Source organism: Phoenix dactylifera, chromosome 16 (assembly GCF_051530095.1).
Source record: "Phoenix dactylifera cultivar Ajwa chromosome 16, Ajwa_hap1_PhDact_Kaust_v1.1, whole genome shotgun sequence".
NCBI lineage: Eukaryota > Viridiplantae > Streptophyta > Magnoliopsida > Arecales > Arecaceae > Phoenix > Phoenix dactylifera.
Genome location: NC_143205.1, coordinates 3,616,127 through 3,644,065, shown reverse-complemented (window position 1 = coordinate 3,644,065; position 27,939 = coordinate 3,616,127). Strand labels below are relative to the sequence as shown.

Here is a 27,939-nt window from a genome sequence, read left to right as displayed (position 1 = left end):
AAATCAAGCTGAGTTCCTAATGCCTCATGGAGTTTCTGCCAAAATCTAGAGGTAAACTGTGGACCTCTATCTGATATAATAGAAACTGGCACTCCAAGCAGAGACACTATTTTATCCACAATCTGAAACCTTTCTGTCTGTCCTGATTGCACTTCTCCTTTCAGTTTCATAAAGATTGGATCTAAATCCTGTGAAACCTTGATTTCATCTATCAACCTCGGTTTCACCTGAAACTGTGCAATCAAAGGACGAACCTCTGATACCTCAAAAGATAGTCTCTGACCAAATAAATCTGCCAGATCTCTGACTATCTCTCTCCTCTGGACGGAGATGTGAGATAAACTGCCCATTGATTTTCGGCTCAATGCATCTGCTACAACATTAGCTTTTTCCAAATGTGAGTAGAGCAGCAATACTACCAGAAGCTTTTCTGATTAGTGCATCTACCACAACATTAGCTTTTTTCGGGGAGTAGTGTATAGACAAAGCATAATTTTTATCAATTCCAATCATCTTCTCTGTCTCATATTGAGTTCCTTCTGGTAGAAAGGTATTTTAGACTTTTATGATCCGTATACACCTCACAAGATTCATCAATCTGAGACAGAAGGTATTTGTTCTTTATTGTTACCTTGTCAATCCTCGATAACCGATACATAACCTCAAATTTCCATCTTTCTTCTTTACAAACAATACTAGAGCTCCCTAAGGTGACACACTAAGTCAAATGAAGCTTTTATCAAATAGATCTTGCAACTGCTCCTTTAATTATTTCATTTCAACTGGAGCCATTCTATAGGGGGTTTTTGAAGGTTGGTGTGGTATTGGGAATCAAATCAATTACAAATCCAATCTCTCTCTCTGGTAGCAAACCAGGAAGATCTTCTGGAAAAACATCAGGGTATTCATTCATTACTGGAATATCCTTCAATTTGATCTCCTTTCAGGTATCCATTACACAGGCTAAATAAGTCTTATACTCCTTTCCTATTGCCTTCCTAGCTTTCAGGGCAGAAATTAAATGTAATGATGAATTATATTACACAGGTGCATCGCTTTGAAAGAACAACCCTGGTTCTTCAGGTATCTAGAATATCACTCTTTTACTGTAGCAGTCAAGAATTTATGATGAGTTTACATAAATTTTCTCTTAACATAGCAAAAATAGCAAAAACCATCAGAGAAATAACATAGTTATATCATAATTAATCTGAAAATCTACAATATTCACCTTCTCTTATTAACATAAATCTTTATTATTGAAAAATCTAGAATCCCATCACAGTCAATATTTCTGACCAATTTAAATTGACTCGATCCACTATACTTTCGCTGCACAACTCTGATTAATATCCCTTGAATTTATTAATTGACTTTCTATTAAAATACAAATCTTGATTGTAAACTGAATAATATAAAATTTTATATCAAGTAGAGCCAAAAAGAACTCTTAAGTCTCATCCCCAAATATATTTTACTGAATTGTAAATGACTCATAAAATAACATACAGAAAACCCCTATGCTCCATAACATAATCCTATACTTAATCCTGACTCACCCTATTGCTCTGACAGGACTCTTATTAACCATTGCTCTGATACCAAGCTTTGTCACGACCCCCGCCCCGTTCCGGCGGGCAGCCGCGACGGTCCTAAGGTGCGAATAGGCATAAGGCCACCAGCCACCACGTAGAACCCTACTACCTATCAATCATCAATAAATCTTGAAAATTTTGGCATGATGCATGCACAAAATGAACACTTTTCTTATATTGACATGCCAGGATTATCTCAATACATTCAACAACACTACCTGTTAAAGCAGCAATCATATAATCTATCACATAATAAACCTGAACAATATATAGCAATATATTATCACAGGCACACAACTAATCTGCACATATATATATACCTGCTTCCCAATCCTTCCATGGTCAACCTATATCCACAACAGGATCTATGACTGTAACTATACACTATATACAACAGAAGGTTTATAATACACCAAAAAGTATAAACCTCTATGTACATTATACTATGCACATGAGACAAGATATAATCATGGCTCGAGATGAAATCTCAAGATCAATAACAAGATGAACATGAACTCAATATAGAGAATATGGAGTAAATCATCAATATCACCACAATCACAATCAACTCATCTGGAGCACATATGAAATAATCAAGTAAACATATATGCTACTCATGAATATGCTCAACAGATCATAATGCTGGAACATACAAATCGGATGTCAATATGCTGAAATATCGATAAATAGCTATCAGAAGGTGGATCTTACGCCCCAGGCGAACCACAACAACTCCCTACTGCCATATGCATGAATAGAATATAACACCACACCAATATGTAAATCAGGATGTCAATATGCGAAGTCATCACTAGACAGCTGTCGGAAGGTGGGTCTTACGCCCCAGGCGAACCACAACAACTTCCTACTGTCACATGCATATGCAGAATAAGACACCACACTGATCATGTAAATGCCGGCTAGTATCCAGAACAGAAATCCATAAAAATACATGAGAATCATCTCACATCTGACTACTAAATGGCACCTCGCGGAAATTCTACATCCGCGAAAAGCCATACTGCACCTCGCGGGGTCTTACTATGCCTGGCGGCAAGCAGAATATAAGTTGTAGGACCGGCCGATCCTACGCCTAGGGCCGTGTCCCCCCTAGAAAGGGACTGGGCTCCGCCCATCCAGAATGCTACTATGTGCATACAGGCCGATGTCTAACCCCATCGACTATAGGTGTCCTGTAGATACTGCCAAGCAATGCATAATGTCATAATGCACCCTCCCAATACTCTACTAAAAAAAAGTATAATCAAGACTACCACTCACTCGACCACGACCCAATCATAACTAACATCAGGGTTGGGAGTAACGAATCAAGGGAGTGCAATGCAACTCAATATATCACTGAAAAGGGCTCTACAAGTCTTTGAAATAGAGAAAATGAAATCAATTTACAAAAGAAGTCATTTCACAATTTGGAACCAATTTAACTACTCATCTACCCCTTGTAATTCCTCACCATGTTCTCTCAAATGCATGTACAAAATAATCAAGCATGGAGAAACAAGATTATAGAGGAATCTACTACAATATCAATCAATATGCACAAGTAAAATCAATTCACACTTGGCGACATTCATGAAAATGAATTAAGAATGCTCATGGTGCAAAGTACATGACTCTCACTCACCTACCGATCCGGCATGGGCTCGATACGCCTCCCAAACTTTATGGTAGGCAGTAGGGAGCTTCTTCTTGCTTCCTAACTTCTCGCCCAACTGTGACATGCATTTACATTATATTTAGTCTTGTATCAAGGGCCATAATCTACGTGTCAAATCATAAATATAGAAAACTTTAATTGATTCAACTCCCCCCTTTTTTAAATCCTTTCCTTTTCTCTTTTTCCTATCAATTAATCTTCCCCTTATATGTATTATGATGCAAAAGCATCGCACACACACCTTAGTCCACTGCTATAGGGTCAAGGTGTGAGAAAGAGTCAAAATCCTCCTTCACTAAAAATTTTACTGAAGCATGAGTCGACCCCAACCTCATGAGTCGACCCCGACCACAGAACCGCAAAACTTCATTTTCTGGACTCTCAGAGAGAGTCGACCCCCAACCACATGAGTCGACCCCTCTGAGGCATGAGTCGACCCCAATCTGCTCCGAGTCGACTCCAGTTGACCTCGAGTCGACTCCGGCGCGTTTTGAGGCGACTCCCACCATTTTCTCACTTTTTTTCATCTCGGATAAACAGTAACTCGGACTGACAGTGGGTTACTTCATCCCGGTTTTGATCCACTTTCCGAACTCCAAATTTTATGAAATTTTTACCTAACATTCTACACTTATAGGGGTTTCCAGAGAGGTAACATGCATCACCATCGGAGGCTGATTGACCCCCGAAATAATTCACTGAAGTTGGGACTTCGACACAGGTTTTCCGCAGTGCCCAAAAAAACTTGTCGAAATCCGATTCTTCCTCTTTTAACCACCTCTACAACCCTTATCCGACCCCTCTAGACTACATCCCCCTTTTGTATAGCCTAATTTTATTATAAAAAAAAAATTAGGTAGGGACGGGTATTTACCTCTTTCTCTTCGGAGGATTGGGTCCTTGCACCGAGGGAAAGAAGACCGATACTTCTCTTTTTATTTCAGCCGGCACACAACCGGGATCCCCCATTCCCTTCTCTTCTTTTTCTTTCGGACTTTTCCTCTCCTCTTCTTCTCTCTTTTCTTCTCCTTTTCTCTCTTTTTCCTTCTCTTCTTCTCTCTTTTTCTTCTTCTTCTTCTTCTTCTTCTTTTCCTTCTTTCTTTCTGTTACCGCCTGAGACTCCCCCCCTTTTCTTCTCTGTTTCACTCCACCGATACAGCCAAATCCATGAATTAAGTCACATCAAAATGCTAAATTTTCCATTTTGCCCCTAACACTTCAACGCATCTACTGTTATGCCATTAACTTTTGATTCCTTCCAATTTTACCCCATATATCAATTTTAAAGGACTATTCTATCCCTTTTTTTTATTAAAAAAAAAATTAGGGCTATTACATCCTCCCCCTTATATAAAATTCGTCCTCGAATTTAAAAGAGTAAATTACCTGATTACTCAATGAGGTGAGGGTATTTGCTCTTCATACTTTGCTCCGACTCCCAAGTGCATTCTTCAATATTGTGCCGGTGCCATTGGACCTTCACCATACATATTTCCTTATTTCTCAGCTTCCTTATCTGAGTATCAATGATAGCTACAGGAAGTTCTTCATAAGAAAGGTCTCCCTCTACTGTAACTTCCTGCACTGGTAGCACATGGGATGGATCTGGCACATATTTCCGGAGCATAGATATGTGGAATACTGGATGCACATGGCTGAGGTTTGGAGGCAGTGCTAATCTGTAAGATACAGTGCCAACCTTGTCTAATATCTCAAAGGGGCCAATGTATCTAGGACTAAGCTTGCCTCTCTTTCCAAACCTCATTACTCCTTTCATAGGAGAGATCTTTAGGAACACATGATCTTCCATGCCAAACTGCACATCTCTCCTTCTGACATCTGAGTAGCTCTTCTGCCTACTGAACACTGTCCTCAACCTTTGCTGTATCACTGACACCTTTTCTGATGTCCTTTAGGTGCTTCTCCCCAATCTCAGACCAGCATAAGGGAGATCTACATTTCCTCCCATAAAGTGCCTCATAAGGTGCCATACCAATAGTGGAGTGATAGGTGTTATTATATGCAAACTCCACTAAAGGTAAGTATCTGTCCCAGCTACCTGTGAAATCCAGTACACACATTCTGAGCATATCCTCGAGGGTCTGAATGGTCCTCTCCGACTGTCCATCTGTCTGAGGATGAAATGCTGTACCGAAATCAAGCCGAGTTCCTAATGCCTCATGGAGTTTCTGCCAAAATCTAGAGGTAAACTGTGAACCTCTATCTGATATAATAGAAACTGGCACTCCAAGCAGAGACACTATTTTATCCACAATTTGAAACCTTTCTGTCTGTCCTGATTGCACTTCTCCTTTCAGTTTCATAAAGATTGGATCTAAATCCTGTGAAACCTTGATTTCATCTATCAACTTCGGTTTCACCTGAAACTGTGCAATCAAAGGACGAACCTCTGATACCTCAAAAGATAGTCTCTGACCAAATAAATCTGCCAGATCTCTGACTATCTCTCTCCTCTGGACGGAGATGTGAGATAAACTGCCCATTGATTTTCGGCTCAATGCATCTGCTACAACATTAGCTTTTTCCGAATGTGAGTAAAGCAGCAATACTACCAGAAGCTTTTCTGATTAGTGCATCTACCACAACATTAGCTTTTTTCGGAGAGTAGTGTATAGACAAAGCATAATTTTTATCAATTCCAATCATCTTCTCTGTCTCATATTGAGTTCCTTCTGATAGAAAGGTATTTTAGACTTTTATGATCCGTATACACCTCACAAGATTCATCAATCCGAGACAGAAGGTATTTGTTCTTTATTGTTACCTTGTCAATCCTCGATAACCAATACATAACCTCAAATTTCCATCTTTCTTCTTTACAAACAATACTAGAGCTCCCTAAGGTGACACACTAAGTCAAATGAAGCTTTTATCAAACAGATCTTGCAACTGCTCCTTTAATTATTTCATTTCAACTGGAGCCATTCTATAGGGGGTTTTTGAAGGTTGGTGTGGTATTGGGAATCAAATCAATTAGAAATCCAATCTCTCTCTCTGGTGGCAAACCAGGAATATCTTCTGGAAAAACATCAGGGTATTCATTCATTACTGGAATATCCTTCAATTTGATCTCCTTTCAGGTATCCATTACACAGGTTAAATAAGTCTTATACTCCTTTCCTATTGCCTTCCTAGCTTTTAGGGCAGAAATTAAATGTAATGATGAATTACATTACACAGGTGCATCGCTTTGAAAGAAGAACCCTGGTTCTTCAGGTATCTAGAATATCACTCTTTTACTGTAGCAGTCAAGAATTTATGATGAGTTTACATAAATTATCTCTTAACATAGCAAAAATAGCAAAAACCATCAGAGAAATAACATAGTTATATCATAATTAATCTGAAAATCTACAATATTCCCCTTCTCTTATTAACATAAATCTTCATTATTGAAAAATCTAGTCTCCCATCACAGTCAATATTTTTGACCAATTTAAATTGACTCGATCCACTATACTTTCGTTGCACAACTCTGATTAATATCCTATGAATTTATTAATTGACTTTCTATTAAAATACAAATCTTGATTGTAAACTGAATAATATAAAATTTTATATCAAGTAGAGCCAAAAAGAACTCTTAAGTCTCATCCCCAAATATATTTTACTGAATTGTAAATGACTTATAAAATAACATACAGAAAACCCCTATACTCCATAACATAATCCTATACTTAATCCTGACTCACCCTATTGCTCTGACAGGACTCTTATTAACCATTGCTCTGATACCAAGCTTTGTCACGACCCCCGCCCCGTTCCGGCGGGCAGTCGCGACGGTCCTAGGATGCGGGTAGGCATAAGGCCACCAACCACCACGTAGAACCCTACTACCTATCAATCATTAATAAATCTTGAAAATTTTGGCATGATGCATGCACAAAATGATCACCTTTCTATATTGACATGTCAGGATTATCTCAATACATACAACAACACTACCTGTCAGAGCAGCAATCACATAATCTATCACATAATAAACCTGGACAATATATAGCAATACATTATCACAGGCACACAACTGATCTGCACATATATATATATATACCTGCTTCCCAATCCTTCCATGGTCAACCCATATCCACAACAGGATCTATGACTGTAACTATACACTATATACAATAGAAGGTTTATAATACACCAAAAGATATAAACCTCTATCTACATTATACTATGGAGCAGCACAGCTAGTAGGCAATCTCTAATCCTACTCCTCTCTATATAACACCTGCCAGTCTACGAAGCGAAGCCTATTGCCACGCCGACCATCAAATACGAGATTGGGCCCCTTCTCAAATCTTTGATGGAATGGCCTGCAATCAAAAACACCAAACTGAGGAGTGAATATATGAATACTCAGTGAGTGGAGTAGAGAGTACTATGCACATGAGACAAGATATAATCATAGCTCGAGATGAAATCTCAAGATCAATAACAAGATGAACATGAACTCAACATAGAGAATATGGAGTAAATCATCAATATCACCACAATCACAATCAACTCATCTGAGGCACAAATGGAATAATCAAGTAACCATATATGCTACTCATGAATATGCTCGACAGATCATAATGCTGGAACATACAAATCGGGTGTCAATATTCTGAAACATCGATAAATAGCTATCGGGAGGTGGGTCTTACGCCCCAGGCGAACCACAACAACTTCCTACTATCACATGCATATGCAGGATAAGACACCACACTGATCATGTAAATGCCGGCCAGTATCCAGAACAGAAATCCATAAAAATACGTGAGAATCATCTCACATCTGACTACTAAATGGCACCTCGCGGAAATTCTACATCCGCGGAAAGCCATACTGCACCTCGCGGGGTCTTACTATGCCCGGCGGCAAGCAGAATATAAGTCGTAGGACCGGCCGATCCTACGCCTAGGGTCGTGTCCCCCCTAGGAAGGGACTGGGCTCCGCCCATCCAGAAGACTACTATGTGCACACAGGCCGATGTCTAACCCCATCGATTATAGGTGTCCTGTAGATACTGCCAAGCCATGCATAATGTCATAATCCACCCTCCCAATACTATACTAAAAAGGAGTATAATCAAGACTACCACTCACTCGACCACGACCCAATCATAACTAACATCAGGGTTGGGAGTGAGGAATCAAGGAAGTGCAATGCAACTCAATATACCACTGAAAAGGGCTCTACAAGTCTTTAAAATAGAGAAAATGAAATCAATTTACAAAAGAAGTCATTTCACAATTTGGAACCAATTTAACTACTCATCTACCCCTTGTAATTCCTCACAATGTTCTCTCAAATGCATGTACAAAATAATCAAGCATGGAGAAACAAGATTATAGAGAAATCTACTACAATATCAATCAATATGCACAAGTGGAATCAATTCACACTTGGCGACATTCATGAAAATGAATTAAGAATGCTCATGGTGCAAAGTACATGACTCCCACTCACATGCCGATCCGGCACGGCCTCGATACGCCTCCCAAACTTTATGGTAGGCAGTAGGGGGCTTTTTCTTCTTACTCCCTAACTTCTTGCCAAACTGTGACATGCATTTACATTACATTTAGTCTTGTATCAAGTGCCATAATCTACGTGCCAAATCATAAATATAGGAAACTTTAATTGATTCAACTCCCCCTTTTTTTAAATCCTTTCCTTTTTCTCTTTTTCCTATCAATTAATCTTCCCCTTATATGTATTATGATGCAAAAGCATCGCACACACACCTTAAGCCACTGCTATAGGGTCAAGGTGCGAGAAAGAGTCAAAATCCTCCTTCACTAAAAATTTCACTGAAGCATGAGTCAACCCCAACCTCATGAGTCGACCCCGACCAAGAGCCGCAAAACTTCATTTTCTGAACTCTCAGAGAGAGTAGACCCCCAACCTCATGAGTCGACCCCTCTGAGGCATGAGTCGACCCCAATCTGCCCCGAGTCGACTCTGGCGCGTTTTGAGGCGACTCCCACCATTTTCTCACTTTTCATCTCGGATGAACAGTAACTCGGACTGACAGTGGGTTACTTCATCCCGGTTTTGATCCACTTTCCAAACTCCAAATTTTATAAAATTTTTACCTAACATTCTACACTTATAGGGGTTTCCAGAGAGGTAACATGCATCACCATCGGAGACCGACTGACCCCCGAAATAATTCACCGAAGTTGAAACTTCGACACAGTTTTTCCGCAGTGCCGAAAAAAACTTGTCGAAATCCGATTCTTCCTCTTTTAACCACCTCTACAACCCTTATCCGACCCCTCTAGACTACATCCACCCTTTGTATAGCCTAATTTTATTATAAAAAAAAAACTAGGTAGGGACGGGTATTTACCTCTTTCTCTTCGAAGGATTGGGTCCTTGCACCGAGGGAAAGAAGACTGATACTTCTCTTTTTATTTCAGCCGGCACACAACCAGGATCCCCCCTTCCCTTCTCTTCTTTTTCTTTCGGACTTTTCCTCTCCTTCTCTTCTTCTCTCTTTTCTTCTCTTTTTCTCTCTTTTTCCTTCTCTTCTTCTCTCTTTTTCTTCTTCTTCTTCTTCTTCTTCTTCTTTTCCTTCTCTCTGTCACTGCCTGAGACTCCCCCCCTTTTCTTCTCTGTTTCACACAACCGACATAGCCAAACCCATGAATTAAGTCACATCAAAATGCTAAATTTTCCATTTTGCCCCTAACACTTCAACGCATCTATTGTTATGCCATTAACTTTTGATTCCTTCCAATTTTACCCCTTATATCAATTTTAAGTGACTATTCTATCCCTTTTTTATATATAAAAAAAAAATTAGGGTTATTACATTGGCAGACCTTAATGTATAAACATTTACACTAGGCATACATGCCACCACAGTAACTTGGTTATAGGACAAACACACTCAAGGACCCCTGCATAGACAAATATCCTAAGCAAATAATTACATATATATAATGAAATAGAATGTACTAAGATATATATGGCGAAGACTAGCATGTTATATTGCTTATATGCTATAGGTGAAAGCAATATCCATGTAGTAACCATACTTTCTGAACCTACTTTACAAACCTAATAAAAGGATTCAACTTGAACCTGAAAAGTATTCGCACTCAACAAAATAATCGAATAGATTTATTTAACAAAATTACAGAGAGTCGTTTCAATAAATTAAAGAGTTTATCTTAGATTTATCTTCATAATTCTTCCTTACTCCTGAAATGATCACAAGGGCCAACAGTATAATAGAAAACTCAATTTTCCCAAAGAAAATTAAAAAATAACAAATACAGATTCATTATAATTCGACATCCTTTAACAGCTTTACTCTGTTCACTATAGCAACTGGTCTTTGTGAAAGAAAGATTACTCAATGAATCTTAGATACCGAAATGGCTCTTATGGATATGCAAAAAATGACAAAGTGTATTATCAAGAACTCATGTCCCCAAGGTACGTCGTACCGGCACTGGTAGAGATACCGGTCGCCGACCGGAGCGGTATGATTTCGGTTCGGACCGGTTTGAATTGGTACCGAACTGCAATGCGCTCATGGAAAAAATTTCGCAAAGTGCGTAGTGCAAGCGCCAGCGCGCCCGCCGCGTTAAATGCCGCAGAGTTTATCGCTCCTGGGCGCAGTGGCCAGCACGGGGAACCGTGCTCAGGTGCAGTTCCCCACTCGCCCATGCGAGCGCGCCGCCCAGCACGGGGAACCGCGCCCACGTGCAGTTCAACATACCATGATATTGGCTAGATCATTCTGATAAGAGAACAGTACCTAAGACGAGCAGGAGTATAGGACACTAGTTTTCTGTGAACTGGAATGTCATGGTTATCCTGGTTGGTACCATTCGGGATAGGCTGGTTCGCTAGCCAGCTCAGTCGATACCAACCAACTAGGATAGCAGAGTCCCAAGACTAGAAAAAGAGAGCCTTTGATGGCTCTTTTTCTCTCTTTGGCTCAGACACAAAAAGGGCCCAGAGACAGAGATGAGGAGAGAGAAAGAGGGAGAAGGAAAGGGAGAGAAGAAAGGACCAAAAATAGTACTAGAACCATAAACCCCACAATTCACTAAAAAAAAGGATGTTAAAACATCTAAAATTCATTACAAATTCATTTTAAAAAAGTTAAACAAACTTTTAAAAAAAAATTTGTTTTTCAAAAAAAGGTGTCCTGATATGGTACCAGGATGCTAGACCATCACAAGTGTCAGGATGGTAGCACCCCAGTACCCTTACCAACCCAGGACCTGACTGAAACAACTGGAGAAAATAACATATTACAAGATTACTTATTCAAATTCATGAAGTACAAATTTCGGTGACAATTCATTAGGAAATTTAGATGTGAAGGTGGCAATTGATCATTCTAATGCTGATAAATATACTTCTATGTGTAAATTCAGGCATTAATTGAAAGGCATGATCATAAGAAAATAGAAGGGCCAAGTTTGCAAATATAGGTCTGAAACAAATGCGCAAGTTATAAGGTCCTTCTAGCATCAAATTAAGCTCTAAATTCCTATTTGTAGGAGAATCTTAAATGGTAAGGTATTTTGAATTTCAATACATTTATAAACAATGGAGATGAGTAAAGGGGAAAAAAGAGGTCTTTTGTTTAGCACATAGAGGGATCAAAGAAAGTTGTTACAATCACTTTATATCTTCAAACCCATCCTTCGTAAGAGAATCTGTGACGTAATCAGCAAGCCTGTAAGATGCTTCTAAGTGTAGTTCCTGGTACTCTCAAATCATACTCGAGACAATACCAATTCATACTGTATAAGTGTAGTTTCTTAGTGCATACCAGAACTACAGTTAAGTTATTAATCAAAATCAATGCAGTTGGACATATGATTTTATGACCCGACTCAGAACACATCATGGCATTCACCATAGCAATATCATATGAGCCCATCATTTAAAAGATTATTGAGTACATGTGTTGATTTTGTCCTGATAATAAGAATTTATTTTCTTATGATTATGTGAAAATGATGACAGTATTATCGACCTGATCTCCAAGTAATGAAAACTTTGGTTAACGATTTCTATGAGATACAAGTAAAAGAAAAAAATGCGGAAGATATATTCCAGAATTTACATTCTAAGAATAAAATTGTAAAAATATAGGATCATAAATGTATATGCTAATAGTTCAATGCAGGACATAAAAGAATGCAGGACATAAAAGAACAACTACAAGAAAAATGGCAGCAAAGAAAAGAATCATCATACACTTGTCTCTAAAATTGCATTTATGATTCTAGAATGGTCTACCTTTCCAAGTTATCTTCAATTTCTTCCCAGGGCCTTTTAAAATCTTCCTCTTCGAATATAAAACCAGAAACAAAGATATCGACTGCTAGACGCTGAAATAATAGAGGATTAATTAAAATTCATTGACAGAATTCAGAATTTACGAAAGCCCCAAGGTGTTTAAGCTGCCTTTTGGGCATAACAAAGCCGTTGCACTTATAACACACAACAAAGTAGCCTCCTTCAGAATTCCACATGAAAAACGGCAAAGGGAGGATAACTCACACCCTGGTTATGGTTTTCTCCCATTGGTATGAATTCGAACTCTTCGATGTCTGCAATTCTTCTAGCCATTTTGCTACCTGAAAGTCCAGCTCCAGCAACTGTGTTTTGCAAATCAAGCATACTATCCACGATCACTTAATGAGTTCTGATGAAGAATGATTAGATGGTTGGCAAGGGAAAAAAAAACACACGACCAAGCATGCTGTATTTACCAATGCAAGTCTATACGAGAGATATAGATATATATTGTATCGATTGATATTATCATTTGGAAGAATTTAGAGCCCCACCAATGTTTACAAGTATCAATGCCTGGCAAGATGTAGCTATCTGCATTAGCAAGATTTCAGAAGCATAGGCCATCTATTCACGAAGCAGGGATACATGCAGGTTCGCAAAAAGAAAATTAATAGCTGCTATGAGCACTATAGGACTAATAATGAAATTTCTATTATTGGTCTTCTTGAATTTAGCTTTTCACATATGACTGCTCATAGAAGTCTTGAATGCTAGCACAAAATCCTGGATGATCTTATCTAGAAAACAACAAGAAAAGGAACTACATTGAGGAGGTCACAGGTTCAAATCATAGTTATTGCTCAAAAAATAGAAAAAGAACTATATGAAATAAACATTGGCAATCTGGAGAAATAAGAAAACATCATTATATTTGCAGATAGATTTCCATTGATTTATAAACGAAATGAGTTAATCCAGTTATTGAAGGTTTTGTTAAAATGTAAAATCATGTTAATGTTTGATCACTTCATGATGTGAGAATAACCAGATCATGGACCATATGTGAGTAATACTTGGAAATTAATTTATGTAATGTCCTTCATAGGAATTTGATCATTGGCATAGTCTTTCCAAAAGACCAAATCATCACTAAACAAAGTAATTGCACATCAAAAGCAAGTGATAACATGGCTCTTATTCCCCTGATCAGGATTTGGAAACAAGATGGTCAAAAATCTACAATGATGGGGAATATAGCGGACTTTAAAAAAAGGAGGTCAAAGCCCCTATTTCATTTCGAAACAGGGGCTCTGCCCCTGTTATGCCTTGGTTAGAGGAAAGGGGGCTCGAAAGCCCTCTCCATCTCTCGGCCTCTCTCTCTCTCTTCCCCTCCCTCTCTCCCTCCTTCCTTCCCTCTCTCTCTTCCTCTCCCTCCTTCCCTCCCTCTCTCTCTCTTTTCCTCTTTCCTTCTCCATCTCCCCCTCCCTCGCCAATTTCTCGAATTAAGGGACTTCCGAGGTCTGCAGTAGTAGAATTGGCACTCAAGCCGATAGGGTGGCAGTACAGTACAGTATCATGCTGTTCTAGCACGCAACGACAAAGGGGAACCGACAAGGGAGGGGGAGGGGGGAGGGGGGAGAAAGAGGAAAAGAGAGAGAGGGAAGGAGGGAGGGAGAGGGCGGCAGAGAGAGAGAGGCGGAGGGAGGAGATAAAGAAGGAAAGAGAGGAAGAGAGAGAGAGGCGGAGGGAGGAGGAGATAGAGAAGGAAAGAGAGGAAGAGAGAGAGAGGCAGAGGGAGGAGGAAGGGAGGGAGAGGGAAAGGGTGGCGAAGAGCGAGAGAGGCGAAGGGAGGGGGGAGAGGGCTTTGAAAGCCCTCTCTCCTCTGCAGCTTCGAAATAGGGGTAGAGCCCCTATTTCGAAATTAAATAGGGGCTTCGGCCCCTTTTTTATTTTTTTAAATGAAGTCAGCAGTCGCCGCCTTCATTTTAACTAGTTCACAATTCCCTAAACTCTTTTCTGTTGCCTGGGAGAGAGAATGTAAAATGGCTTCAAAGTGGCACCATGGTAGCTGAGATTTGAAATTCAGAAGAATTCTTGGTAAGAATCACAGATGAACTCGACATTTTAATGCAGATTCTTCAAGGATTTTAAGTGCTGATGATATGGACAAATGCCTAAGGATATGGAAATGCAGTGATGTCTTTACTGTGCGCTCTTTCTATAGATTGTTAAATTGTGGTGGAGTTTTAGGGGGCATTGTCAATCAAATTTGGAATTCTATTGCTCCTCTCAGGATGAAAACATCTTATTGGCTTACCTTGTGCAAAATTTTGGCGAAAATTAATTTTCTAAAGAAGAATTGGATGCATGTCAGATGTCCATGTTTTCCTTTCAATGAAACAGGAGATATTTTTTTATAAACTACATTTTTTTTAGGATGTTTTTAGGTGGCTCAAGGAATGCTTCAAATTTGTGTGAGGACCAGGTTCTCTTACGTCAGGCTGGACTTCTTTGAGACAAAAAGAATATCAAGAAAAATGTCTTACAAGTGTGGGATGGTGCATTTACTACTTTGTTTCAGCTGTTCCAAATGAACAGAACTCTAGATTTTTTCTTAAAACAAGTGTGCTGACTTGATGAGACTTTGGTTCTTCAATGAAGTTTCTTCTATCTCAATGGCTGGTAGGTACTCAATTAGAAGAAAGGAAAAGCACTTACAAAAATGTTACCCAAGAGTAACGGTGATAACCTTTTGGACATGCCAAATAATGACAACCTTGTAGTTAATTCCTCTTAAAATGGTTTCCCTATTCTTTTTGCCCTATCTCGTTTTCTTGGTCATGTTAGGAATGGGTTTATATTTTTGGGGGGCTTCTACTTTTGTTCTTGCTGTTGGGTTTCTTTTGTTTCCTTAAGACTTCTACAAGCTTGTTTCTTTTAAATTTAGTGAAATTAAACAATGTGGAACAGCCACCTCTTTCTTTGGAAAAAAAAAATGAAAAGAGAAAATGGGGAAAGACACCAAACCAACATTGTGGCAAGCAATACACAGCCATGTGAGCCAAATGTAATTGACAGGAAAGAACCTTATAAAGTCTTGCTCAAATTGCAGCAGCACAAAAGGCAAGGAATAATTAAAAAATAATGTAAGAATATGCTCAAGCTTGTTGCCTTTACGGTTTTTGTGATTTAAAAATTTGTGGTTGCTTAATGCAAAGAATTTTAAGATCAATAGAAGTTCACCTCCAAAGGATGCAGCAACAGCTATAGAGCCAGCAGCTGATCCTGCAGCACTCGCTGCTGCAGCAAAGCCACTTGCTCCAATAGCAGGGACCAAGGTTCCCAGTGTGGGAGATAGAGCACTAAATCCTGAAGCAATTGCTGGAGCAGCTAGACCTGTTATAAATGAGAGGGGGAAGGGCTAAATCACAATGCATGGAAATTTTGATATTTCTTTCAAATTGATGAGTTTGTTACCTCCAGAAATGGCCAACAACGTTCCTCCGGCAAGTGCAGCTGCACCAATGATGCCGCTACGTTTCCATCCAGACCAGCTGTTATCTGTTGATTCACATTCTTCTGACTGTACTTCTTTTGCTGCAGTCATTGCAGAGCAAGCAACCATAATCTCCATAGCTTCCTAAAAACCAAGGTATCTAATCAAATATGGAAGTGGGAAGCAAACCCAGGGAGAGAAAAATACAATACAAACTTCAACATTTTCATTATAATTTTCCCAAGCTAAAATTTAAATAAGAAATTAGTAAAATGCATCTCTTGTGGTACGACTAAGTTCACAAGTTTTGAAAGATTGCTATGTGAACTTACAAGAGCAGTAGAATGAAACTTTTACTTAGCAACTCAAGGCATACTAAGTTTAAACTAAAACATGATGAGTTCCTTGGTAATTTCTATTGTTCATCACTTAACTATCATAGCCAACATCACCTCTCCTATTGTTCAATGATTAAGTCATAGAGCTCCAACTCAAGGTTCGCCAAATCAGTACCGAAGGTCGTACCGGCCGGCGACTGGTTTGGCACGGTATAAGTCTGTACCATGCCATTCCAAGGCATACCAAAATAGGGAGAGCCAGAGAGGGAGAGGGAGAGAGAGGAGAGAGGAAAAAAGAGAGAGGGAGAGGAAGAGGGAGAGGGAGGAAGGGAGAGAGTCCGAAAGAAAGAGAGGGAGAGGCCATCATCATTGTCGAGGGGGGATAGAGCCAGGGAGGGAGAGGGAGAGGGAGAGGGAGAGAGAGGCCATCGTCGCCGTCAAGAGGGGGGAGAGAGGGAGAGAGAGACTTACCCAACTGGGGATGTCGTTGTTGTCATCATTTGGTGCCATCGTTGGACCGATAAGGTACAAAGGCCATTAGGGGAGAGCTTGTTGTGTAGGTGCTTATAGATAATGGACCATAGTACATAGCCACGGGGAGATTTTGATGATCACGAGGCCGCATAATTTTAGGACCCCATATTCTGCCCATTGCATAGATTTGATTCTAATGGACATCAATAAGATCTATAGGGTGAAGTTGTGGAGACAGCCCAATCCATTACAAAATTCGTATATAACCACACATAGGTATTGTCTTTGATGAGAAAGCACACAAAATTCGTATATTGAGGCCAGTAGTCACCCGCTTTACCATGCACTACATTGCACTCTAAAGCCTTATCAAAAAAGGCATGACTGTGTCAAATATTCGCGAGTGCCAAGTAGCAAAAGAGCAAATATGCCTGTAGTGACATGAAACGCAGTCACATTGAGGCTTTGTAACAAACCAACAATTCTGGAAGCAGGCTGACAAAATGGTTAAAGCGATTGCACCATTATATCGAGTGCTTAGGGCCATGGATAGTGAGACAGATAAGCTCCTATCTCATATGATAAGGGTTGTTAAAGTCAAGATTGCGCAGGCAGATCCAATGCATGTTAATGAGTATATATTGAGATCATTGGGCATAGGTGGAATTAGCAAATAGACAGGACCTTACATCTAGCATGTAATCATTAATTTACTCTTAATAAACAAGTATATTTCTTATGCTAGTTTATTCTTATAAAATAAAATCCAAGCTCAATCATGTGTTTGTTAATTACGTACAAAATATCTTGGTAGCCTACTATCTGAATCCAAAATTCCAGTTCAAAATCCCAAGAATGGAAATGGAGAAGGAACTTTCGACCGCCTTTTAACAAAGTGATTTATAAGAGGAAGCTTGATTTGGCCTTTGTCGCTCGATGTCTGGATAAGATAAGTTAATTTTAATGAGATACAGAATCACTATTTATCAATGTAAGCAAATTATTAACATCATATGACATGTATGTTTTATAGACTAAAGTATTTAAGGAGGGTTCCCACAACTTCGATGCGAGGGCGGTTATGGAAAGCAAAAATGACATGAATCCAGGTATTTTTCAACATAGACAAACTGATCTAATATCTTACGATAAATAGTATCTAATATGCACTTGAATCCATTTGCAGCTAAATGGTAGTTTCCCTTTGCCTTATCATTGAAACATCTTAGGAGGCTAGCGATCCAGATCTTCTTGCAACGGTCTCCTCTAATAGCTATAAGCGCAACTAGTCAACCTTCACTCCGATTCACAATAAATAGAGGAACCTCTTGAAGCAGAAGAAGTGGAATAATTTGGTAATCTAAGTCTTTGATTGAAGTGCATATAAGAGGAAGGGGATCTTAAGTATAATAATCCACTTCACAATAATTTTGTATGCAATAAGGAAGATCTGATAATTGGTTAGCTTGAGAGCTAGCAGCAACAGCCAAAGCTTGCTAAACCAGAATTGCCTCCTCCTTATTATTGTCAAGAAGCTCACAGTAGATGCCCTTCGGGCCTGGAGGATCTACACCGAGACCGCCAGCTTGTATGATAAAAATAGCAGACCTATAGTACGTATTGTCTGCCACATTTGCTGGGATATGGCTAAAGTGGAACCAAGATCCAATAGCTCACCACATATCCTTCTTCTTATCCTTCATTAGTATTGTGTCAACCCTCTGCTGCTTTGAATCTCTATTGGAAAAGATATAAAGATCTAAATCATGAATTGCTGCTCCTAGTGGAATCTCTTTAAATGACTTCTTTTTGCTACCACAAACGCCAAGCATAGATGCAATATGGCCACCACCTCTGGTGACGGCCTTCTAGACTCAGGTAGTCCTCCTAAACTCTGAATCTGCCCTACTGCTCACAGACCAAAGCCCGACTCCTAGTATGAGGCCCAAATCGAGCCCTATGCCTAGCTACCTCATCCTGCTACCACTGATCATCTAGCCTCGCCTGTATAGCAGCCTAAATTTGTGGCTCCTCGTCATCTGGAGTGGACGCCCCCTTTAAATCCATAGAGTGATAGAAAGGTGGCTCTGCCTCTCGGCGGTCCACCTCCGCCTTCTTTTTGAAAATTCTCTCCTTCGCTGCTCTGAAATCAGCGAAGTGCTACTTCATAAGCTGACGAACCTCCTGTGGACATTTCCGGCACATAGATACCAGCTAAGTGCTGCTTTAACCTGGTTATCTCTCCTCTCTTAAACTCTGTATCGTACCAATTGCACTTCCAATGGTGCCGGCCCGAGAGCATTTTTCCATGATCCCAACCAATATCATGCTCTAGGTCCTCCTTTTTTCTTGATGGCTCTATTTCTGCAGATTTATCAAGTATGTCAACTTATCAATTATTTAAAAATAGCAAAATTTTATTACGACGAAGATAAAATTTTTTTCTCAAAAAATACACCTGATTATCTAATACACCTTAATTTGTTTTATTATTATTTATTTATATTTTTTAAATATTTTTTAAATTTAAAAATATGTTTAAATATCATAAATTCAAAAAAATATGATTTCTACCTCAGAAATTACTTCTGAATTATGTAATATGTACTACTAATTTTTCATAATTTTTAGTATTATTTATATATTTTTATTTTTTTGAAGTTAAAAATAATTTTTAAATATTAATATTTTAAAAAATTAATTTCAGCTTAGATCCATTTGAACCCAACAATGGATGCTACATATATTTTTCTAGGCCCTCGGACATGCATCAAAGACTACTTATTTCTCAATTTTTTCTAAATTTAGGTTACTATGCGCATGATCGCATCAAAACTTGAATGAATGGAGACCAATTTTTTTTGGAGAGTAGCTTGCATGCCCCTAAATATATTTTAAAATTTGAATATACTCCAAAAATTAAAAAATTTTATGTCATCATGTGGATAATCCATAGATCTACAATATAACAAAATCAAGCTCAAATCAAAAATTTTGGCATGATCTTCTTTTATTTTGCAAAATTTGAGCTATTTTTTCAAGCCCAAAAAAATAAAGGAAATGAGATAAGAGAGAGGAAGCACACCTTATTTAAGCTTGGATCTTTCTTCAATCAAGTTGAATTGGTGTGATTTTTGCCGTGAGGGAAAAGGGAAAAACTCTCCAACTTAGAAACATAATAAGGATGTTAAGAAGGCCTTCTCGAGCCTTCCAACATCCTTTTGTCACAAAACAAAGAAAGAAAGAGGCAGCCCGGTTCCGAACCAGGTCGACTTAGTGCAAACTCCGAACCAAGTCGACTCGGTGCGAACCGGACGATTCGCACCGAGTTTGAACAGAACCGGCCAGTTTCGATAGTTTCGGTTGGTTCCGGGCTAGTTCGGGCCTTTTCAGGTTGGTTCGGGCCTTTTTCGGTCGGTTCAGGCCTTTTCCAACGATTTCGGTCGGTTTGGAACCGGTTCTGGCCGATTGGGGGCCTAAACCGAATTCAATAGGCGAACCGACCCAGTTTCCCATCGAGTCGGCTCGGTACGGGCCGACCTGGGCAGTTCAATCCAGTTCGGCCTACCTTGACTATAACTTTCTATTCAAGTAGTAAGCTTGAGCAACTACAGATGCCTACTGAAGATAATTGCTTAGAATACAATTATAAACACCACTCCAAGGTCTGCCAAACTGTGTCAAATCGCCAAGTTTGGGCAGTGTCGAACCGATATGGTGCGAAACCGGGTCGGTTCGCCTAATACATTCAGTTCTGGCCCTGTACCGCCTTGCCTAATGCATTCATTTCTGGCCCTGTACCGGCCAAAACCTCTACTGAGCCAGCCGGAACCGGTCCTTTATTAACCAAAACCGGCCGCAACTAGTTGGTTCAGTGCAGACTTGGTGCGAACCAGCCGATTCGCACCGAGTCAATCCGGTTCCGAACCAGGTTGACACTGTTGACTGTTCACCAGTAGGGAGGCCGAAGGCCTTCCCAACAGCATTTTGAAAGCGACGGCTCCCTCCACCGCTTCCGCTTCCGCTTCCGCTTCCGCTTTCCAAATACTCCAAAAAAAACCGATTCCGGCTATCAGAACGAAGATCCAAGGCTAAATAAGGTGTGCTTTCTCTCTCCTATCTCACTCACTCTTTTTTTTGGAGGTTTAAAAAAATAGCTCAAAAATTACAAAATAAGTAGACATCATGCCAAAATTTTAATTTGGCTTGATCTTTTTATATGTTGTAGATCTATGCACGATCAACACGCTGATATAAAACTTTTTAATTTTTAGATTATATATAATTTTTAAAAATTAAAAATATAATTTTGGATTAATTTTTTTAAAATAAATCAAAATTAAAAAAAAGGTAAAATGAGAAACGTATTTAGGGGTATGCAAGCTACTCTCCATAAAAATTTGGTATACATTCATTCAAGTTTTGATGCGATCATGCGCACAGTGGCCTAGGCTTAAATTTGGAAAAAATTAAAAAATAAGTAGTAGATGCGTATCTGAAATCGATATGGATGATGAATTTCTGGTCGCTCTGCGTAATGTGATTTACAAGATGGAGCCAGAATATAAGTCGTGGCCCTATGTTTGGAAGAAGTAAATTAACTTAAGTGACATATTAAGTTAACTGGTATCTTCTATTATTAATATAGTACAATACGATTTTTTTCACAAACCAAAATATTTGGAGAGGGCAGCGACAGCTTTAGTATCTTGGTCGTAAGTAAGAAAAGTATGAATTCAGGTATGTTACACATCAGGAGGGCATTTACCTGACATTAGATGGTTACTAATATAGTACTCTGATATGTAATTTTCTTCAATATTTTTATAGCTGAATGGTGGATTCATTTTGGATTGTCCGCGAAAAATTTTAAGCAGCTAGCTATCCAAATCTTCTTCCAGACAGTCTCCTCGAGTGGTTGTGAGCGAAACTGATCCACCTTCGCCCTCATCCATAGCAAGTAGAGGAATCGTTTGATACAAAAGTGCCTCAACGACCTTATATATGTAAACTACAATCTAAGATTGAGACTGAAGTGCATTCGAGAGGAAGTGGAGCTCAAATATACAAATCTGATCTATAGTATTTTTGTTAATGATGACGATGATCCTATGATCGAATGGCTTGTGGGCTAGCAGCAGGACTCGGAGCTTGAAGAGCGAGGATCACCTCCACGATCGGCCAGTTTCGTAGCCAGCGAGGCTAAGATCGATAAAGGGCAATGGGCTAAGCGCAAAATTCCATGCATTTTTCCAGCTGATCAGCCACAGCCATAGCCACAGGGGAGCCAGTCACCATATGACTCCTTGTCCGAGACATTCTCTCAGAGATATGATCATGAGATGCTTAAACTGTTGCCCAGATAGACAACCCAAGAGGGGAGGGTGAATTGGGTTTTAAAATAATCTTACAATTTAAAACGATGTGGATGACTAATTAAAGCTATTGCAAGTTGTTCGATTAATTGCTATGTGCTGTGAGTGATATGAGAGTAAGAGAAAGAGAGACAATCAATCACAAACACCAAGTTTTATAGTGGTTCGGAGCTAACCCTTGCTCCTACGTCCACTCCCCAAGTCTCACTTGGGAATTCACTATAACCCCTTGGATTACAGCCGGTTGTTTTCCAAGCTCACAACCAAACTTGTTGTTTTACGAGCTCACAACGAACTCGGTCGGTTTTCCCAGGCTCACCGACTAGAACCAACCCCGATTGTTTTCCCGGGATCACAATCGAACCCTTACACGTTGGTTTTACACTCGGCTCACCAACCAACCTCTATACCCTTGATTCAATCCCCCGATTGAACCAAGCAAAGACAATGTGTAGATGAAAAGAACAAACAGAAAAATACAGCTTCTCAAAAGCAGATAAATGGCAATATGAACAATAACGAAGTTAAGAGCCCTCAAACGCTTTTAAGTTGGAGAAGAGGAAGGGCTTCTTGAACTTCGGGTCTCCTCTTGAATGTGTAGTCGACTTGAATGCAGGAGGAGGCTCTTTCACTGTTGGGAAGAAGTAGGTGGATGCAGTTAATGCTGCTCTTCCCTCTTTTTCGTTGAAGAACAAGTTGCAGAGATTGAAAGCTTGATTACTTGGAGTGGAATGGTTGTTCTCTGCTTTGCTACAGTCCTCTGTGGCTATTTAAACCAACCCCTACGGAACTAGCCGTTAGAGAGCTTTTTCTGCCCGTTCTGCACACTCTGTACACCCTGACAATGTGTCCGTTGGTGGGTTGGAGTCGACTCGCGCGATCAGGAGTCGACTCGGCTGTAGCGGGAGTCGACTCATGCTTTTCTGGAGTCGACTCGGCAACTGTTTCGGATTTGAATTAAAGTAGCCTCTTAGGCTGGGAGTCGACTCGTCTTGACCTGGAGTCGACTCGCCAACTTCTGGAGCTGACTTGGCTTTCTCGGAGTCGGCTCATCCCATGGAGTCCGTGGATCTATTTTTGAATTTGGTCCACTCGAGTCGACTCGACAATCCTGGGAGTCGACTCGGCGCTCAGAGCCCGAACTCCCTATCTTCTGTCTTTTGCCTCGTCCAGTCTTGGAGTCGACTCGAACTTCCCCGGAGTCAACTCGGCTCTCAGTTTCCGAAACACCGTCTTCTGTCTTTTTGATGTAGAGCTGCCTTGGAGTCGACTCTAGCTGTCTGGGAGTCGACTCGAATCTCAGAGACAGTAAATTGGTCTTCTGTCTTCTTTGTGGTTGCGGAGTCTCGGAGTCGACTCGCGTATTGCGGGAGTCGACTCGAATCTCAGAGTTCGAAAAACGTTCTCTGACTTTTTTCTTGTGTTCCTCTGAGAGTCGACTCTCACTTTCTTTGAAGTCGACTTGCCAACCATCGGAGTCGACTCGCGTTCCACGGGAGTCGACTCGAATCTCAGACCCGAAAACTGCTCTCTGACTTTTCTGCCTGTGGCTCCTTGGAGTCGACTCTTGCTACCCTGGAGTCGACTCGGTGAACATCGGAGTCGACTCGCGCACTTCAGGAGTCGACTCGCTGACAGGTTTTGAGTTGATGCTTTCTGTTCGTCTGTCTGTTCTAAGTCGGAGTCGACTCGTACTTATCCGGAGTCGACTCGAGCTCGTGCCAGTGAACTTGATATGCTTGGAGTCGACTCGTGATACTCTGGAGTCGACTCGAGTCTCAGACTTTGGTTCAGGCTGACTTCTTAACTTATCCAAAATATTATGAACCAAGTCTAGAGACACTTAGACAAGATTTTCACTGAAACACTTAATTGAATTCATTAGTAAGCAAGAGATATACTCAAATGCTTTGAGCTCATCAAAATCAAATAGGGTTTTAATCAATCACTCCACAATCTCCCCCTTTTTGATGATGACAAAACATTGAGTATATGTAAAGTGAATTGCTCAATAAACAATGAAATAAAATCCATAATTGAATTCAAATGTCTGGTAATTCAATTTATCCAAGCTTGAAAGGAGTGAAACAATAAATTTCGGAGTTAAAGCTCCCCCTTTCATTTGGAATTATATAAGCCTTCATATTATACAATCAATTGTTTGGCTTATATATCTTTAATGATTTAGCTTGATTAATATTCAGATTCTCCCCCTCAACATATGCATTCTACTATGTTTTGATTCTCTGAATTTTCTTTTAATGCTTTGAAGTTTTTGAACTGAATTTTTTGTTTTTAGAGGAAAAATTTGTCAATTTGTTCTTGAGTAGGATTCAGCTAATCTCCGAATATCCCTTGAATAGATTCTGGAGATTACTCCATTAGGAGCCCCAAAAGAGAGATAATGAGCCTCGAGGTACCAAATCCACTTAGAACAAATTTTGTGTGTTTTAACAGTTTTTTTGATTTTCATTGATTCCTTTTACATATTTTATACATATTTCTCCCCCTTTTTGTCATCGTATCAAAAAGAAGGTAAGCACACACAATCAATGGCACAACCAATCAATCATCAAATGGCACAGAATTGAAGAAAATATGGCTACTCATTGTATTGATTTGCATGTAAATACATTCGAGAGTACAAAAAAAAATAAGGCAAAACAATACAGTCAAAACAAAACACAAAAAGTAGCTATGGTCTCCTCGAGGATGTAGCTCCTCCTCTCGATCTGCTCTGCTCTATGAGGAGGGTGACTGCATCTGTAACATGCCCGAGCTGAGTGATAATGGACGAAGTGGCTCTGCTATGTGTAGTAGAGAGCTCAGTCACCGACGTCTGAAGTGCGTCCAGCTTGTCGATGAGCACATTCGACAAGCGCTCGGCCCCCTCGGTAGTGGTGTGCATGTCACGACCGATGTCCTCCCTCATCTGTCGAGTGGTGCTCGTGACCTCACTCATGCTATGAAACTGGGCCTGGAGCAAAGTCCTCATGTTGTAGATCTCTTTCCGCACATGAGCCGTCATGTCAGTCACGGCCGTCAGGGAAGGGACCAACGCTGAAGATGGAGCGGGAGAGGGAGCAGGCACCGAACCTCGGAGCTCCCGAAGCAACTCATCCCTCAGATCTCGGACTATCTCCTGCCGCAGCTCCCGGAGCTGCTCAGGAGCGATGCGGACCTCCATGGATGGTGGAGACGAGGAGGAGGGTCCGGCGGAGGTGGTAGGAGCAGAAGTGGATGGAAAGTCTGGTAAGTCGGGAAGGTCAGAGTCTGGCTCAGGACTGGGAGAAGGTCTGGTGGTCTGTGTGGTGATGGAAGACTTCCTAACCCATGTCCCCTCTCTCTTCCGAAACCCCATCCTGTGTAGGGTCCCTGCACGCGTGCGATCAGTCCATCGCAATGCGCGAAAGGGTTCCCCCTCAGGGATAGGAATCTCGTACTCCCTAAATAACAAGGTGAAGACCATACCGTAGGGCAAAGTGAGCCTAGGTCTGTCTAGTGGCTCACACATGTATCGATATATGAGTTTGGGGAAGTTGATTGGGGTGTCATGAAGCATGTAGAACATGAGAGCTAGGTCTCTCTCAGATACAAAGTCAAATCTCCCGGTCTTAGGGAAGATGGACCTAGACAATATACTTAGGAGGATCCGCATCTCAATCGGAAGTGAGCTAGCGGATACCTCGTCTAAGGGTGACTGGGGTGGATGCCCTAGAACGGCCGTAAGGGCCTCAACCCTGTCCTCGGGATGTGTGGGAGCCACCCCTACTAGTGGAAGGTGGAGGATGTGGGCAATAAGATCCTCCGTAATGAACAGAGGGACACCGGCTACCGTGCCCTCGATACCCCCATCTCCCCGATGGACGGTACCGTAAAACTCTCTAATGAGCCCTGGATATGTGGGGAGATCTAAGGTGAGGAAGTACTCTAAGCCCTGGGCCCTAAGTCTATCACTTATAGTGAACCCTTCCCGGGAGAGATAGTCGAAGTCGACATATCTCCCGGTGGTGACGGCCTTCCCGGCTAATGGCCTCGCGGGAACCGCCCTTGGCGGGGAACGAGCCGGAGGTTGTGGCCTCGCGGGATCGTGCCGAGCCTTGGAGCGCCTCTCGGGACCGGCCTCGGGTCGGGACCTCTTCCGGACTACGGTTTTACGCGGCATAATGACCTAGAACGGGATGAAAACCTAAAGGATGGTGAAAGGTCGACGGAGAAGGCTTGGGAACGACCGGGGACGACCTAGGAAGGGAGGAAAACCCTAAGGGACGGTGAAAAATCGACGGGAAAAGGCCTTTGGGACGACCGGGGACGACCTAGGAGTCGGCTCTAGGGCTTGTGAACAGTGGCGGCTGAGAAAGAAGTGTTTTCGAAACGACAAAGTTAGGGTTAAAAAGTCGGATCCCGACTGCGAGTCGACTCCACTGAGTCGCGAGTCGACTCGACCTCGAGTCGACTCCAGAATATGCGCGAGTCGACTCTCCTTATGCGCCTGTAGACCTCGAGTCGACTCCCGACTATATGAGAGTCGACTCCCCCTCTGCTGCCATCTTTGCTAGTCGACTCCCGCAAATGCGCGAGTCGACTCCCGCAAATGCGCGAGTCGACTCCCCCTTAGGAGCCGACTCTGAAACTTACTCGAGTCGTCTCTAACTTTGGCACGCACCTAAAAATCATGTTATGTTCGTGCCGAATGAGGGAAAATCACTAAATTATGATCTGATTTGATGATCATTGAAAAGAAACTCTATTTTAACCACAATCTAATCATCAAAATCAACGAATCTAGTGGAAACTACCACTAGGATGGATCAATCACTCCTAATCCCCTCCTAAGCACACTAAACCTCTCTTCACTTAGGGGTTTTGTAAAAATGTCTGCTAATTGATCATCAGTACAAACAAATTGTAGTGTCACATCACCATTCAGTACATGATCTCTTATGAAGTGATGTCTTATCTCAATGTGTTTAGTTCTTGAATGCTGAATTGGATTTTTAGTTAGATTAATGGCATTTGTATTATCACAGTTAATAGGTATTTTATCTTGTTTAATGCCATAATCTTCTAATTGTTGTTTGATCCACAAGATTTGAGCACAACAACTCCCGGCTGCAACATATTCAGCTTCAGCAGTAGATAATGCAACCGAGTTTTGTTTCTTGCTAAACCATGAGATTAGGTTTTCTCCTAGAAATTGACAAGACCCGCTGGTACTTTTTCTATCAAGCTTACATCCAGCGAAGTCTGAATCTGTGTATCCTATTAAGTTTAGGCTAGATTCTTTAGAGTACCATAATCCTATATTCTTAGTTCCTATTAAGTATTTAAAAATTCTCTTAACTGCAACTAGATGTGATTCCTTAGGATTAGCCTGATATCTAGCACACATGCAGACACTAAACATAATATCAGGTCTACTTGCAGTAAGATACAATAAAGATCCTATCATACCTCTATACAGTTTCTGATCTACAGATTTACCTGATTCATCTTGGTCTAATTTGCATGATGAGCTCATGGGGGTGCTGATTGACTTGTTTCCCTCCATATCAAACTTCTTGAGCATCTCCTTGATATATTTGGCTTGATTGATGAAGATGCCTCCTTCAGACTGTTTGATTTGAAGCCCGAGGAAGTAGTTCAGCTCTCCCATCATGCTCATCTCAAATTCACTCTGCATCAAATCAGCAAATTC

At 40.7% G+C, this 27,939-nt stretch overlaps 1 protein-coding gene and 1 long non-coding RNA gene across 4 annotated transcripts in view; both read right to left on the bottom strand.

Annotated features, from left to right (window-relative positions):
* LOC149751090 (transmembrane and coiled-coil domain-containing protein STS1-like) overlaps nucleotides 1-27,939 on the bottom strand; it is an 81,228-nt gene that overhangs the window by 41,369 nt on the left and 11,920 nt on the right. For 2 of the 3 annotated variants that reach the window (XR_016398709.1, XM_089927840.1), the window contains exons 5-8: nucleotides 16,036-16,198; nucleotides 15,802-15,954; nucleotides 12,822-12,940; nucleotides 12,556-12,647 (exon numbers count right to left, since the gene is read on the bottom strand). Coding sequence is in view for 1 of the 3 variants with exons in the window: in XM_089927840.1 (XP_089783966.1) it covers nucleotides 12,556-12,647; nucleotides 12,822-12,940; nucleotides 15,802-15,954; nucleotides 16,036-16,198 (527 nt within the window). In the remaining 2 variants the exon portion in view is untranslated. Of the gene's footprint in view, nucleotides 1-12,555; nucleotides 12,648-12,819; nucleotides 12,941-15,801; nucleotides 15,955-16,035; nucleotides 16,199-27,939 lie in introns of all 3 variants that reach the window. The other variant, XR_016398710.1, reaches the window with a different exon arrangement.
* Nucleotides 21,952-27,719, bottom strand: LOC148699707 (uncharacterized). Its single transcript, XR_015973971.2, has 2 exons — nucleotides 26,558-27,719; nucleotides 21,952-26,483 (listed from the first exon to the last, which is right to left on the bottom strand). It is a non-coding gene; the product is annotated as an uncharacterized LOC148699707 (long non-coding RNA).